At 38.9% G+C, this 15,296-nt stretch overlaps 1 protein-coding gene across 2 annotated transcripts; it reads right to left on the reverse strand.

Moving 5' to 3' along the window:
• Positions 1-10,641: 10,641 nt before the first annotated feature.
• On the reverse strand, positions 10,642-11,869 carry LOC119078427. Of its 2 annotated transcripts, none has more exons than XM_037185937.1 (2): positions 11,725-11,869; positions 10,642-11,648 (listed from the first exon to the last, which is right to left on the reverse strand). In XM_037185937.1, exon 2 carries the CDS (start codon positions 11,606-11,608, stop codon positions 10,715-10,717), a length of 894 nt encoding a protein of 297 aa, XP_037041832.1. In that variant the 5' UTR covers positions 11,609-11,648; positions 11,725-11,869; the 3' UTR covers positions 10,642-10,714. The 2 variants fall into 2 exon arrangements, with proteins under 2 accessions (XP_037041832.1, XP_037041833.1); XM_037185938.1 differs by having other exon boundaries at positions 10,642-11,668; positions 11,725-11,853.
• Positions 11,870-15,296: the final 3,427 nt, after the last annotated feature.

The raw sequence follows: 15,296 nt of genomic DNA on the forward strand, positions 1-15,296 counted from the left end.
ATGAAAGTGGTCGACAAACCGGTCGAGATTTCTTTGGAGTAATAGGTGATATTTTAGAAATTGCCCTATCTCTTAATGCCAATAGTCCCTCCAGCACAAGTTTTTATATTTTTTGGAAGTACCGAGCCTAAGCCTTCTAATGGAACCCTAAACCGTTAGGTTTGCTGATGCGCGCACCCGTTAGTAGTTAGAGAAAATTTTTCTTAATACAGTCACTGAAGCCAGTACAGCCAACAGCCCGACGTATTGGGTAGCTTATGTGATCAGTCTAGTCTAGCACTACAATCCCCTAAAATTTGAACGAAGTCGAACCTTTATTACCACAGATAATCAGGATGAAAAAATTTCCACTTGAAAACCACCGATTTTTCAAACAGCTCTACCACGAAAACGACAATTCCGAGAGAGGCGAGATATACCTCGGCGAACTCGTTATGAAGCAAAGATTCGATGGGTACCATACTCGTCAAAAATCCGGATGGCATGGCTATCACTTAATGTACACTTTGAGTATATCCACGGCAGGGACCTAATACACTGGATGAAAATAAACACAAATGAACACTGACATAAATCGAAAAATTTTATTCGCAAAAAATATAGCGCTACTAGATTATTCAGGTCCCTAGTCAAATCAGCGCTACTGCCTGGTTAACTTTACTCTGTCGTGGTATATCACCTTTAACTGCACCAGCCTACTTTAGTAACTACAAGAATTCCAATGCCATCACCTTGTTTGAGTCCCGGACCAAAACTGCCTACCAGGGAAAACAAGGCCATTACTCAAATTTCACAAATACTGGATGTGAGTCCGACCATTCCTCGGAAAGTGAATTTTCCAATGTGAGTTTTCCAGTAGTGTGAGTTTTCCAGTAGTGTGAGTTTTCCAGTAGTGTGAGTTTTCCATTCCAAGTCCATTATCAAAGTCGTCGAATGTATTATCATCCCTTAATATTAGTATTTAATGGAAGTAATAGATTTAATGAATATGGATCATCTTCGAGGCCGTTTGAAATGCCATCCACATTAGTAAATGCCATTCACGTTAGAAAAATCTCATACAAATGAATGAATGAACAAATTATTTATTGAAACTTAAGTGAGGTTACGTCTGAAAGTACCGTATCTTGAAGATGATCTGTGAAAATTGCCCTAAAACATAGACCGCTCTTTAATAAAAAATCGTTATTGTCAAATTTCGTGTGAAGGAAGTTGTTGTTTCACACTGATAACTCAATAGGTTTACTTGAAAAGTTCGCTGCATCCATTCAATGGTCACTTGTAGATAGATTATTAGTCTCTGATGTTTTTAAGTTTTCCTTCAGCAAAACGAAATTCATTGGAGGTGCAAAAGTTACATTAAGGTAAGTCGCTCCGCTTTTTTGATAGTTTAGGCATAGATGGTTCAATCGTTACGGTTTTTAGCCCCGTACGAAGTACTGGGGGCTTATAAGATTAATATGCCGTTTGTAACACGTCGAATTGGAAGCAGACAGTAAGGGCAAAGCATTTGGTTATGTTCATAGATGACGAATCCGCAATAAAAACAAGGCATCAGAACAGTCGGAGCGTTTGCTGCGACTTAGCCCCGTACAACCCGTAATCCTATTTCGTCCGCAACCATAATACGTCCGTAGCCCTAATAAGCCCGGAACCCTAATACGTCTACAACCCTCTAATGCGTCTGTTACCAAAATGCAAGTCAAGTTGGGCATTGTCAAATTTGCTGAAACTGTTCATTTTTAAAATTGCGCATAGCGCAATTACGAAAGCCCGTACGAAGTACCTTTCAAATAAAACCAACAATTTACGACATTATTTTAGAAACCCAAAATTTTTTGCCAACTTTCCATTGGGTGTTCAATTACCTCTCAAATGAAACAAAAACTAGCAAAATCGGTCGAGATTTACTCGATTTATGTGCAAAGAGCACTTAGGGCCGAGTAGCGGCCTTAGTGCAAGGGCCCAAATTTGAAACTTTTTTTGCCATCATTCTATTCGGCATTCAATTATCTCTCAAATGAAACAAAAACTAGCAAAATCGGATGAGATTTACTCGATTTATGTGCAAAAAACACTTAGGGCCGAGTAGCGGTCCAAGGGCCCAAATTTGAAACTTTTTTCGCCACGTTCTTTTCGGTATTCAATTACCTTCCATAAAAAACTAAATCTAGCAAAATCGGATGAAATTTACTCGATTTATGTGCAAAAAACACTTAGGGCCGAGTAGCGGTCTTAGTCCAAGGGCCCAAATTTGAAACTTTTTTTGCCACGTTCTTTTCGGTATTCAATTACCTTCTATAAAAAACTAAATCTAGCAAAATCGGATGAGATTTACTCGATTTATGTGCAAAAAACACTTAGGGCCGAGTAGCGGCCTTAGTCCAAGGGCCCAAATTTGAAACTTTTTTCGCCACGTTCTTTTCGGTATTCAATTACCTTCCATAAAAAACTAAATCTAGCAAAATCGGATGAAATTTACTCGATTTATGTGCAAAAAACACTTAGGGCCGAGTAGCGGCCTTAGTCAAAGGGCCCAAATTTGAAACTTTTTTCGCCACGTTCTTTTCGGTATTCAATTACCTTCCATAAAAAACTAAATCTAGCAAAATCGGATGAGATTTACTCGATTTATGTGCAAAAAACACTTAGGGCCGAGTAGCGGTCTTAGTCCAAGGGCCCAAATTTGAAACTTTTTTTGCCACGTTCTTTTCGGTATTCAATTACCTTCTATAAAAAACTAAATCTAGCAAAATCGGATGAGATTTACTCGATTTATGTGCAAAAAACACTTAGGGCCGAGTAACGACCTTTGAGCCCTCCCAACAAGCCCACGTTGCATCTTACCCAAAAACAATGTTCAGCAACTTTGTTCTACTCGTCAATACCTTTCATTTGATATATCACAAGTAGCTATTGCGTGCGTATTTCGGTAGATATCGTCGAAAGACTGAAAAACACCTATAGGGCCCTAGCTCTGGAGGGGCCGACCCTACCATGCCCATTTTCGAACTTGACCTTACTTTTGTCGATACCAATCGGGGAAAAAAAGAATTTTGAAAAAAGGTTGGACGGATGGACGGACGGACGGACGGACGGACGGACATTTTTTTTATTGCGGATTCGTCATCTATGAACATAACCAAATGCTTTGCACTTACTGTCTGTTTCCAATTCGACGTGTTACAAACGGCATATTAATCTTATAAGCCCCCAGTACTTCGTACGGGGCTAAAAATGTCCGTCCGTCCGTCCGTCCGTCCGTGACCCCTCTAGCTAGAGTAAATCACAACCTTTTTTCAAAATTCTTTTTTTCCCCGATTGGTATCGACAAAAGTAAGGTCAAGTTCGAAAATGGGCATGGTAGGGTCGTCCCTTCCAGAGCTAGGGCCCTATAGGTGTTTTTCAGTCTTTCGACGATATCTACCGAAATGCGCACGCAATAGCTGCTTGTGATATATCAAATGAAAGGTATTGACGAGTAGAACAAAGTTGCTGAACATTGTTTTTGGGTAAGATGCAACGTGGGCTTGTTGGGAGGGCTCAAAGGTCGTTACTCGGCCCTAAGTGTTTTTTGCACATAAATCGAGTAAATCTCATCCGATTTTGCTAGTTTTAGTTTTTTATGGAAGGTAATTGAATACCGAAAAGAACGTGACGAAAAAAGTTTCAAATTAGGGCCCTTGGACTAAGGCCGCTACTCGGCCCTAAGTGTTTTTTGCACATAAATCGAGTAAATCTCATCCGATTTTGCTAGTTTTTGTTTCATTTGAGAGATAATTGAATGCCGAATAGAATGATGGCGAAAAAAGTTTCAAATTTGGGCCCTTGGACTAAGGCCGCTACTCGGCCCTAAGTGTTTTTTGCACATAAATCGAGTAAATCTCATCCGATTTTGCTAGATTTAGTTTTTTATGGAGTCTAATTGAATACCGAAAAGAACGTGGCAAAAAAAGTTTCAAATTTGGGCCCTTGGACTAAGGCCGCTACTCGGCCCTAAGTGTTTTTTGCACATAAATCGAGTAAATCTCATCCGATTTTGCTAGTTTTTGTTTCATTTGAGAGATAATTGAATGACGAATAGAATGATGGCAAAAAAAGTTTCAAATTTGGGCCCTTGCACTAAGGCCGCTACTCGGCCCTAAGTGCTTTTTGCACATAAATCGAGTAAATCTCAACCGATTTTGATAGTTTTTGTTTCATTTGAGAGGTAATTGAATACCCAATGGAAAGTTGGCAAAAAATTTTGGGTTTCTAAAATAATGTCGTAAATTGTTGGTTTTATTTGAAAGGTACTTCGTACGGGCTTTCGTAATTGCGCTATGCGCAATTTTAAAAATGAACAGTTTCAGTAAATTTGACAATGCGCAACTTGACTTGCATTTTGGTAACAGACGCATTAGAGGGTTGTAGACGTATTAGGGTTCCGGGCTTATTAGGGCTACGGACGTATAATGGTTGCGAACGAAATAGAATTACGGGTTGTACGGGGCTAAGTCGCAGCAAACGCTCCGACTGTTCTGATGCCTTGTTTTTTAAATGTCTCAATCAGCGTTCGTTCATACTATAAAACTCAAACGGTGTGATTTCAAATAAAAATTTATTTCGTCAGATCTTGACCAGGCTTCGCTACACAATTGGTAAAACAATAAAGTTAAAAATCGCGACAAAAAATCGTAAAATTGAAAAAATTATTGAAAGTATTCTATAGAAAAAGGGGGCCGTAAATTTAATGATTTCTTTTTGTGACATAAATTATTTCCAATGCGCTTCTACCTGTCGAATGGATGACCAGCAAATGGTCCAGGTGTAGGGTCGTACCGTTTCCACACTGTTGCTATATTCTCCGATTCAATAAATAGATGATCTTCAATTTCATCGTACTCAATAATTCTAATTGATTGTATTAGCGTTCTGATTTTATCTTCGAGGTCTAAGTTAATTGGATCACCGGCCGGAACTGGCGAAGCTATCGTAGTGATAGGCAACGTTGCCCATTTCCCCTTCGTCAATGTTGCAATTGTTTGAAATTTTCGTTTCACTTGGACATTCCATGTGTATTTATTCGATTCGAGCTTCCTAAATTCACTGGTAATTCTACGGAGACTGTCATATATAACATTATTTGCCGTCAAATTCGTGGCCTTCCAATCTCCTTCCAATCCATTCCAGGTAGGACGAGGTCGGAAAGTAATATCCCGTATTATCGAAAGCTTGGCACAAGTAGCCGATCCCGAATTGTAAAACGTAACAATCGGGAAAATTGACTTAAATATTTTATCGGACAGAATGAAGGCGAGTCCAAGGCTGACTCCATTTTGCTCAAAGTACACCTTCAGTTTCTGCTCTTCAAAAACTGCTAGTATTCCAATTACATCGCCCGCGTTAATTTTTTCACCGAATTTTTTAACCAGACAATCATTGCGACCGCCGTTCTTTAAATCTCCTGTCAAATACTGGATGGCTTCGCACTGGTATCCTGGCTTGAAGTGATCCTTCGACGTAAGTCCGACACCAACCTCTCCTTCTAATGTCGGGAAATGGATTTTCCAAAAATGTTGGCCTGAATGTACACCATCTTCAATATCTTGCCACATAGCGTTGCAAGGTTTGGTTTCTCGTGGCCTTTGCACGTGTTTCAACAGAGCACCGTCAATTGTAAATCCGGGCGACATGTCGGTAACCCAATGAGCCATTGTTTTGACCGTAATGTGAAATCAAAATACTGAAGAAATGAAACGACGATCTGCTTTTAATACTGAGAATTACTACTCGCGATGTCTTCTTTCTGCGTTGCCGGTGTTTTTGAATTACTTTGTTGCGATGCTACTTATAAGAGCTAATGCAAGGCACTGATGTAGAATACTGCCGGCCACATGAACAAACCCGAATCTTTTGATGAACAGTTTTCTTTTATGAGTGTTCAGCGTTGGTTCATTACGTACGAAATAATGAAGAGCGATGGCTTTTTTAACATTAGGTGGCGAACGATCGCGTTGAATTTAAAATTGTTTAAAATTGTGGTGGCAAGTGAATTCGTTTGCCACCGAATTAGATTAGATTCAGGAGAAGACTATGAGCTGTTTCTACAAAAAGCCCAGTAGATATAGTGCTGCTTCTCCAAATTGTGTTAAAATTGTGCCAACCTAATAGTAATTCTACCTAGAGAGGAAATTTCGAACAAAATTATCGTTGTACAAATTTCCTCTCTAAGCAGTGACGCTTTTAGCTTTTGGGCGCCATCGGGCAATTGGAAAAATTGGCGCCAATTTATTAAAGTTAAATTTTTTAAAAAGATTTCGGGTGCCATTTTCTTCTTCTCCAATTCGGGCACCACGGGCATTTGCCCATGTTGCCCATATGGAAAAGGCGGCACTGCTCCCACTGCTCTCTAGGTATAATATACTCTAAGGTGCCAACAGCAGAGGACATTCAATTTTTATTGTTGTAACAGGTGGATTTCAATGAACAATGTTGTCACGTAAATGTGGCATCTTCAGATAGTAAGAATGTTAAAGCCAATGAAACTAGACACTAGATTTATCGTGAATGTAATTTCGAATTACTACAGAAATGAGTGAGTTTACAAAACTACTACTGGCCGACTATGGGTATGGACCATATCTATTTTTTACTCTTATTGTTTAAGGCCAAAAACACACGTGAGTAATTTCGCGTTGATGGGAACGATAGTCTGTAGTGTGTTTTCGGCCTAAAGCGATACTAGAAAATTTCTGGTAAAGCAATACTTCACATCTCGCAAAGTACTTCACAAACGGTGGCTTATTTCATGATATAGTCACGATTCCAAATAACTATGGGGTAAAATATTACTTTAGGGGACAAGTCGCGATCGGTATATTTTTTGTTCCAATAGATCGAGTATGACCCTGACCCACTGATGTCATAAATGAAAGAATTAGGCCGCGGTAAGCAACTTTAATTTTGTCATTTCGTATAAGGAAAATTTAGTTCAACAAGTCAAAAAGTTATGTCTCCCCTATAAGGAAAATTTAAAAATGGAAGTTGCTTTCCGCGGCCTAATTCTTTCATTTATGACATCAGTGGGTCATACTCGACCTATAGGATCAAGAAAAATTCCGATCGTGATTTGTCTCCTAAAGTAAAATTTAGCCAACTATGGGTGGATTTTCGTACTGTTTCTAAATTAACAAGAAAAAATACTCTGGCATGTCAGGTTAATGAATTGTTTCTGTTTTACGTTAAATGGAAATTCCAATGGTGTGAGGGAGACATCACTGTATGACATATATTCATCTCGCTCACACCAATACAATTCCCATTTAACTTAAAACGGGAATAGGGGAGTATGGAGGAATCGCGACCATTTAAATATGAATGCTTATTTCTCCTTCATCAATTATTGTAATAAATTAAAATAAGTGGCATTAGAAGGTTTTATTATCCAACGTTACAGTTGTTTTGGTATTTTACAAAATTATTTTGAAATAAGTGACAAAGAAGTGATGTTATCTGAACCTCTATGAGTAGTACATCTTCGACTCGGCGGGTAATTACAATCTGGCGCAGGGTAATATTGCTCTCAGTGGGCTGACAGTCCAGACACAATAAATATACAAATGTTAACAGCTAAATCGATAATTTTAATAAGATTACTGCTTTAGGGAATTGATTAGCATTGAATTGTCTGAATTCTGTCATCTCAAAGATATTTTTTCGTCAAAATCGTTGACGAAAATCACTTACATTTTCTTGCTCCTGCATCACTCTTTACAGTCCTGCAACTGTTGTACGTACATTTTCATTTTTGTATAAATTTACTAGAACGTCTCGTGTTTCAATTACTAAAAACAACAGTTTACAATTCAACAATTTAATGGTAGGAACTGGTGTACAACTCGTTTTCGGGTTTAGTGCCAGTTGCACTCAGTTGTGCAACTGCACTTCATTAGACTTGACCCTCAATTTATTCGGATTCATCCGAGTCACTTGTACCTTGTATGAGTGGCAAATTATCAGCAAAAAACTGCTCAAAACACTGGATCGAACTGGTCGCTTTCGATAGATTTTTCTTTTTCATAGCTTTGGATGGCGGTCGCTTTCCACCAACAACTCGCTTCTGGCCTTTACTTCCGGTTTTCTCGCTTGCTTTTGGTTTTCCTCTCTTATTCGTAGCTGCCCCATCTTGCTGATTCTGAAGTTTTTTCAGTTGATTTTCAAGTTTTTTCTGTTGATTCGTACGTTTGTTCTGCTCCTTAAGGTCACGACGTTGACGTTTCTCATCCAAAACAATCTTGTACTCGGGTGACGTCATTATTTCAGAGTGTTGCTTCTCTCTTCGTTTTCGTTTTGAGTTCGTTTGATTGCTGACGGAAGGAACGGGTACGATTTTCGAAAAAGCGATTTTGGTGAAAGTTTCGGATGATGTGGAAACCAGTGGTTCAACAACAACAAAACCTTGTTTGACCAGTTCTTCCTCCGTCGAATCGCACATTTCCAAATCCTCGATTTCGGTATCTGCCATTTCCATCTCAATGTCACCGAGCAATTCATCATGCGTGTCTGGACTTTGTACAGCTATTTCCACATCATTTCCAACACTCTCCGGTTCAACATAAAATTCATTATCGGAGAAGATGTTTGGATTGTATGGACAAATCCCAGCCGCTGCGAATCCATTGACCGCCTTTTCAGTCGAACAAATTTTGGTCCATGCAGTTTTTAACAATGATGGCAATAACTCTGATGTAATCGCCATGTAACCATTCGCTTTCATTCGAGCATCACACGCGTCGTCAAAAGCGGTATTCAACGGTCCGAATATTGTTAAGTCTAATGGCTGAAGACGATGAGATGTATGTGGAGGAATGGAGAGGACAACGATTCCATTAGCTACGCAAAAATCGAATGCCTCAACAGAGCAGTGAGTTGTATGGTTATCCAAAAGCAGAAGCACAGGCTTTTCGATCGAGGCATTAGTGTGCTCTCTGAAGTGAACGAGCCATTCCACGTACAGTCCTTCGGTAATGTATCCACTTTTGTGAGCCTTGTAAATAGTTCCTGGTGGACCATCAATCATGAGGCTACTGGACATACGAACTCTCGGGAATATGATCATCGGTGGAATGTAATGCCCAGCAGCGCTGACTGCGCAAGCAACAGTGTGATTTTTGCCACGTTCCCCACTCGTTGCTCCTCCAACGCGCTTCATGCCTTTCTTTGCAATAATCAATTTTGGCTTGTGGACAACGTTCTTACCAGTTTCGTCAAAATTATAAATTCGCTGTTGAAAGTCGTATTTGTTCATGACCTCCTCGATATTTTGATAGAATCTTTTCACCTCGACCTTGTTAAAGGCTTTAATACGGTTCAAACTTGTCGCTTCCCTGCAAGCTTGTTGTTTTTGTTGAAGCGATGTGGAATGTTATTTTTCTCTGCGAAATCAAACACTGCTTTCCGAACCTCCAGTTTCGTCAGGCCGTAGAACATGTCCGCCATTTTGACGCAATGATCAGCAATTTCTTTTTCAGTCGCAGCTGAAAATACTGGTTTTGTTCCAAATCTTGGAGCTGCTGAAGTTTCCTCGGCGAATCGATCTCGCAAAGTAGAATACGGAATGCTGAATAATTCCGCAGCTGTTCTGATTGAGGTCCCATCACGAATTTTGGAGACAGCCTTTTCCAATTGATCGACTGTCCAAGATCCTCTGGACGTTTTCCGGATGTAATTTCTTGGCATCTATTAAAAAACAAAGCCTTAGTATTATATGGCCAGAAAACTCTTGACCTAATTCATGGTCGCAATTACACCTATTAGATAGCCGTTTTTACCCGACATTTCAAAACGAATAATTTTTGAATTTTCTGAGCAAATCTTACGAATAAAATTGATACAAAGTAATGTAATGCATTCAGAAAACTCTGCTCTACCATGTTGTAGTAGAAAAATGTAAAAAATTTAAAGTTTTACCTCAATTACCTCTGTAAATGCGCAGACCGAAAATCTTATGGAAAAGCGTTTGAATTTTTGTTCAGTAATAACAACTCGAAGGCTATGATCAAACTCTTTAATTTAAGTGTTACCAGATGCATGTATCTAAATTCAAAATAATTTTATGAAAAAATTGCGCCAAAGTATGAAATTGAATGGGATCGACATTACCCGGTGATCGAGATTCCCCCAGACTCCCCTAGCTCATAAACCTGACGTGCTAGAATCTACCTGATTTAGAATCATAACGAAAAACCACCCATAGCTTTTGTAAATCGTGGTTACTGCAAGATATATGTCGAATATATGTCGTGTCATGCCATCAACTCAATGTGGAACGTAACTAAATGCAAATGCAAATAGTCCAAGTTAGTGAACCCAACCGGTAAAAAATTTGAATGAAATTTACCGGTACAAATGTAGTCTAAGCCTGTGGATAGTCTAAATTTTGCGCCTTGAAAACATATTTTGTATTCTCGGTCTACCTTGCCTGCGAATAGTGCTTAGACTCTTCGGAGGTGCCTGCAAATAGTGAAAATATTATAAAGAAACTATTTACAGGCGCCTGCAAATAGTACCTACGAATTTAAGTGAATAACAAATCAAATCAAATATTTGTCCATACGACTACAATCAATGTAGATTCTACATAAAATGAAAAGGCACACGTAACACTCCAACAAACAATAAATTTAATAAATCTTTTGCGACAATAACATTTCTAGTTTATTCCCTGTACATTTCATGCGAATGGTTCACCAACGAATGGTCCCGGCGTTGAGTCGTACCGGGTCCAGGTGGATGACAGTGTGTCAGATTTAACCGATAGATTTCCGCCTGCATCAACCTCAACTACTTTAACTTTTTCAATTAGACTGCCAACTGTATCTTCGAATTTCATGGATTCAGGGTCACCGCCTATCATAGTTGAACAGACCCCGGACGTTTTCCAATCACCATCCGCTTTAAATAGATTAGTCCACATACGATTGATAACGTGGACGTTGAATGAATATTTGTCAGTGTCAATCTTCGTTAATTTAGCAGTAGGTTTGAGGGGAAGATCCAACACAACGGCATTTTCCTCTAAATTGGTTAGCTTCCAATCTCCTTCGATTCCAGTAAATGTAGCTGATGCTCTACTGGTAACTTTCGGTATTTCTGTCTGCTTGGTACAAGTGGCTGACCCCGAACTGTGGAACGAAACCACCGGAAAGATCGACTTAAATGTTGACGCAGGCACATTGAAGGCAAGACCAAGACTTGTTCCATTTTCATCAACGTACACCTTCAGTCTATCACCTTCGTAAACGGCAAGAATTCCAATCGTATCGGCTTGTTTAGGTCTCGGACCGAAGTTCCCAACAAGGAGACCACCGCAGTTGCTCAAATTTCCCAAATAATTGATCGCCCTGCAAGCATATCCCTTTTTGAAGTAATCTTTCGACGTAAGTCCAACACCGGCTCCACTTTCTAATGTCGGAAAGTGGATTTTCCAGTAATGTTCTCCCGATGACACACCATCACCGTCTTGCCACATTGCGTTGAAAACATTGTCCACTCCTTTGTTATCTACATGGGTGACAACATCTACATTAACTGCAAATCCATCCGAACCATCGGTTATCCAAGCCATTATTGTTTTGCTTATCGAACTCAGCCGGGTTATCAAAATACTAAAAAATTGAACAACGAACAACCTTTACAATTGGGAAAATTTGACACTTTGATAATTGCACTTGGATGACTCACTTCAATTTTCGCGAATTATTTACGTTGAAGGGCAGTTTTCGATGAGAAACTATTCGTTTTGTAGGTGTAGTCAAGTGAAAAATATCACAACAACAGAAGCAAATTCCGATGACATCAACTCCCGCATATGGGTAACTCCAGGGTTAGTTGCGTTACAAATTTTGTCATTTCTGAGGGATAGAGCTGTGTTCGCTATGTTTTGCGGTAACAAACGAGTCTATATCAAGGTTCTGGAAAAACAGGTTAAGACACTTTCAAGTTGATCACGAAGGCGGTGTGATCAAAAATTCTCCTGTAGCGCCAACTAGGTTTGGAAAACTTTATATGACGATTTCAACTTAACAAAAAAAAATGGTTTTCAAGTTGGCTTTTCAAACAATATACATGTCTGAATTGTTAAGATTTATGTTTTACCCGCCTTCGTAAGTGTCTTAACCTGTTCTTTCAGAACCTTGGTCTAAATTGCTGATACTCAGGAGATCCAGTGCTTTCATGTCAACAAGAATTGGAATTTTAGCATGCGAGGTGTGACTTGTGTGATCGAAGAAGTCGGCGGTTAGTTGCGTTACAAGTTTGTGACTTTTCGAAATATTTTCACCAAATAAAAACTGATTTCGGGAAAAAAAAATTTAAGACGTGTCTATCAAAGTGATATTTTTCGGTGGTCATTAAAAACCAGATTGGTGGTCGTTACCAAAGTTCTGAAAGAACAGGTTAAGACAACCACGAAGGCGGGTGACCAGCAACACAACGAACAACGAACAACAACCAAATTTTATAAACAGATAGTGTGCGAAATCAACTTGAAGAAAATATTTTTCTCGAAAATTCAGAATTTTGTTCATTTTTGCATATAAACTTCGCAATTGTGTGTCACCGCCTTTGTGATCAACTCAGAGTTGTCTTAATCTGTTCTTTCAGAACCTTGGTCGTTACCCCACAGAAAATGTTTCTTTGGCTCAAAACCGTTTTTAAAGATGGTTACAAAATTTTTCGATATAACCTCGACGAGTCGAAATTCGAGGATGACACTTATCACCACTGGGAAGCTGATTTCACTTAGTTAATTCACCCAACTAACCTGATCGAGCCAAAGTTATTTTTCTCGTGAAGTCATATGCTGTGTAGCTGTCGATTGACACCGATCTTTAGGTTTTATATGAAAAAATTTAGTTTTGGCAACGTTTGGGTCGAGGTGATTTCACCATACTTCGAAGCAGAATGAACCAAAAATCTTCTAAAAATTCAATTTCGTGTCATTTGGTGCAATTATGAAATTATAGCGTTCGTTTCTACAGGAGTTTACAGAAATCATTTGAGATTTATTGAGAATATCTTGGAAAGTCGAATACAAACAAACACTTTTTGGTCATATCTCCCCGAGACGTTATGCCAATGACCTCATATTGGTGTCAAACTACGCGTCTTGTCAAAAGTTTAGTGAAATCGCTTCAGGTTTCGTGAAATAAACTAGAATTTTCAAAAACTTGCTAAAAACAAGCATAAATATTTCGAAAAGTCTCAAATTAGCTGGAGTTACCCATATACACATTCAGTGCATTGCATTCCGTGCATTCTTTTTGTTTTGAATAATATGGTTCGAATCTGAGAGATTAACGAATGAGAAATAGATGGCGAGCCATTATTAATTTGAAAAAAGTGGCAAGACAACCGAAAATGTTCGTACTGACTGCATTTGATTTCGAATTTTTACATCATTTTTGGAAACTATTACCGATTTTTCTGCTACAATCAATGCATATTGTTGTTGAGAACAATAAACTTTCTTCAATTTTATGTCCACTCGGTATTACTACATCTTCATCTCCCTACCATAACAGAATTAAGAGTCAATTCGCCAAAACTTCAACCAAGTTGTATGAAACATCAGCGATTTTCGGCGGGTACACAGTAATCGATTCAGGTGATCCTCCCGAGTCATTTGCAACAACAAAAAATCCTCGAAATAATTATGTTTTCACGACGGAGATCATGAAAAAATGTACTGCGTTTGGGTGACCAAAACAGTTTTGGTTGCATACCACCAAGAATACGTAACGCATTTATCTGAAATTATGGTCATTGGTAGAGGTGTTGACGCCGCATAAGCTGGCCTTTAAAACATTTCGAAATTTTTCGTGTTTGTGGTGCAGTAGCTATTTTAGGGGGAAAAAATTCCAGAGTGTTTTCAAAAAGTTACAACGATAGACTTGGAAGATATGGGTATCGTTGGGTAGGTAGTGACCTCTACTATCCATGACACCATAAACCTACCGCCGCACTACTTTCATTGAGTTTCAATTTTGATTGAAGTATACTAACACAAAAAATTCTCTAGAATTTCACTTTTCTTCGCGTCTATTTAAATTTTTCTGACGTATGAGACAATTTTAAATCAGGGCTGCAGTTACTGCTACCTTACGCTTCGAGAAATTTCGTTTAGGGTCTATAAAATTTGAAACAATACCAACTGATTCAATTGTGTCATATGTTCCTCGGATGTCTATCGACTACCCAGTATGGCCAGTGCGGTACTGTATCAAGTGTTTACTGGCATTGGTTACTGGTATTGTTTCAAATTTTATAGGCCCCAAACGAAATTTCTCGAAGCGTAAGGTGGCATTAACTACAGCCCTGATTTAAAATTGTCTCATACGTCAGAAAAATTGAAATATAGGCGAATAAAAACGAAATTATAGAGAATTTTTGTGTTAGTACACTTCAATCCAAATTGATGCTCAACGAAAGTCGTGCCGCGGTAGGTTTATGGTGTCATGGATAGTAGAGGTCACTACCTACCCAACGATACCCATATCTTCCAAGTCTATCGTTGTAACTTTTTGAAAACACTCTGGAATTTTTTCCCCCTAAAATAGCTACTGCACCACAAACACGAAAAATTTCGAAATGTTTTAAAGGCCAGCTTATGCGGCGTCAACACCTCTACCAATGACCATAATTTCAGATAAATGCGTTACGTATTCTTGGTGGTATGCAACCAAAACTGTTTTGGTCACCCTAGCGCAGTACATTTTTTCATGATTTCCGTCGTGAAAACATAATTATTTCGAGGATTTTTTGTTGTTGCAAATGACTCAGGAGGACCACCTGAATCGATTACTGTGTACCCGCCGAAAATCGCTGATGGCTTGTTTTTAAGTTGTTCGAAGTTTTGGCGAATTGACTCTTAATAGTAGATTACTATACCAGAGATACTTTTACGAACCTTCGTGATACGAGATATCAAATTATTTCCCGTGTGCAGTCTATGCTATTTCACTGTACGAGCGAGGTGGAAAGTTTTTCCAATGGATGGAATGGCACTATCACCTCCCTGGTAAACTAAACTAACATTTTAAGTTCCATTCCGTCAGAAATTTCGCTAGTTCATATCATGTCCGTATCAGTATTATGCTGATGAGCTGCGTGTTCGACATGTTCATGAGCCATTGATTTTCAAACATCTACGGCATGACAGTTTAACTGTCTAGTGTTATAACAACGCACTTCAAGCAAAAGTGGTACTCTAAATAGGGTACTGAAACTTGACAGTGCTCCATACAAAATTTTAC

Source organism: Bradysia coprophila, unplaced genomic scaffold, assembly GCF_014529535.1.
Source record: "Bradysia coprophila strain Holo2 unplaced genomic scaffold, BU_Bcop_v1 contig_297, whole genome shotgun sequence".
Taxonomy (NCBI): Eukaryota; Metazoa; Arthropoda; class Insecta; order Diptera; family Sciaridae; genus Bradysia; species Bradysia coprophila.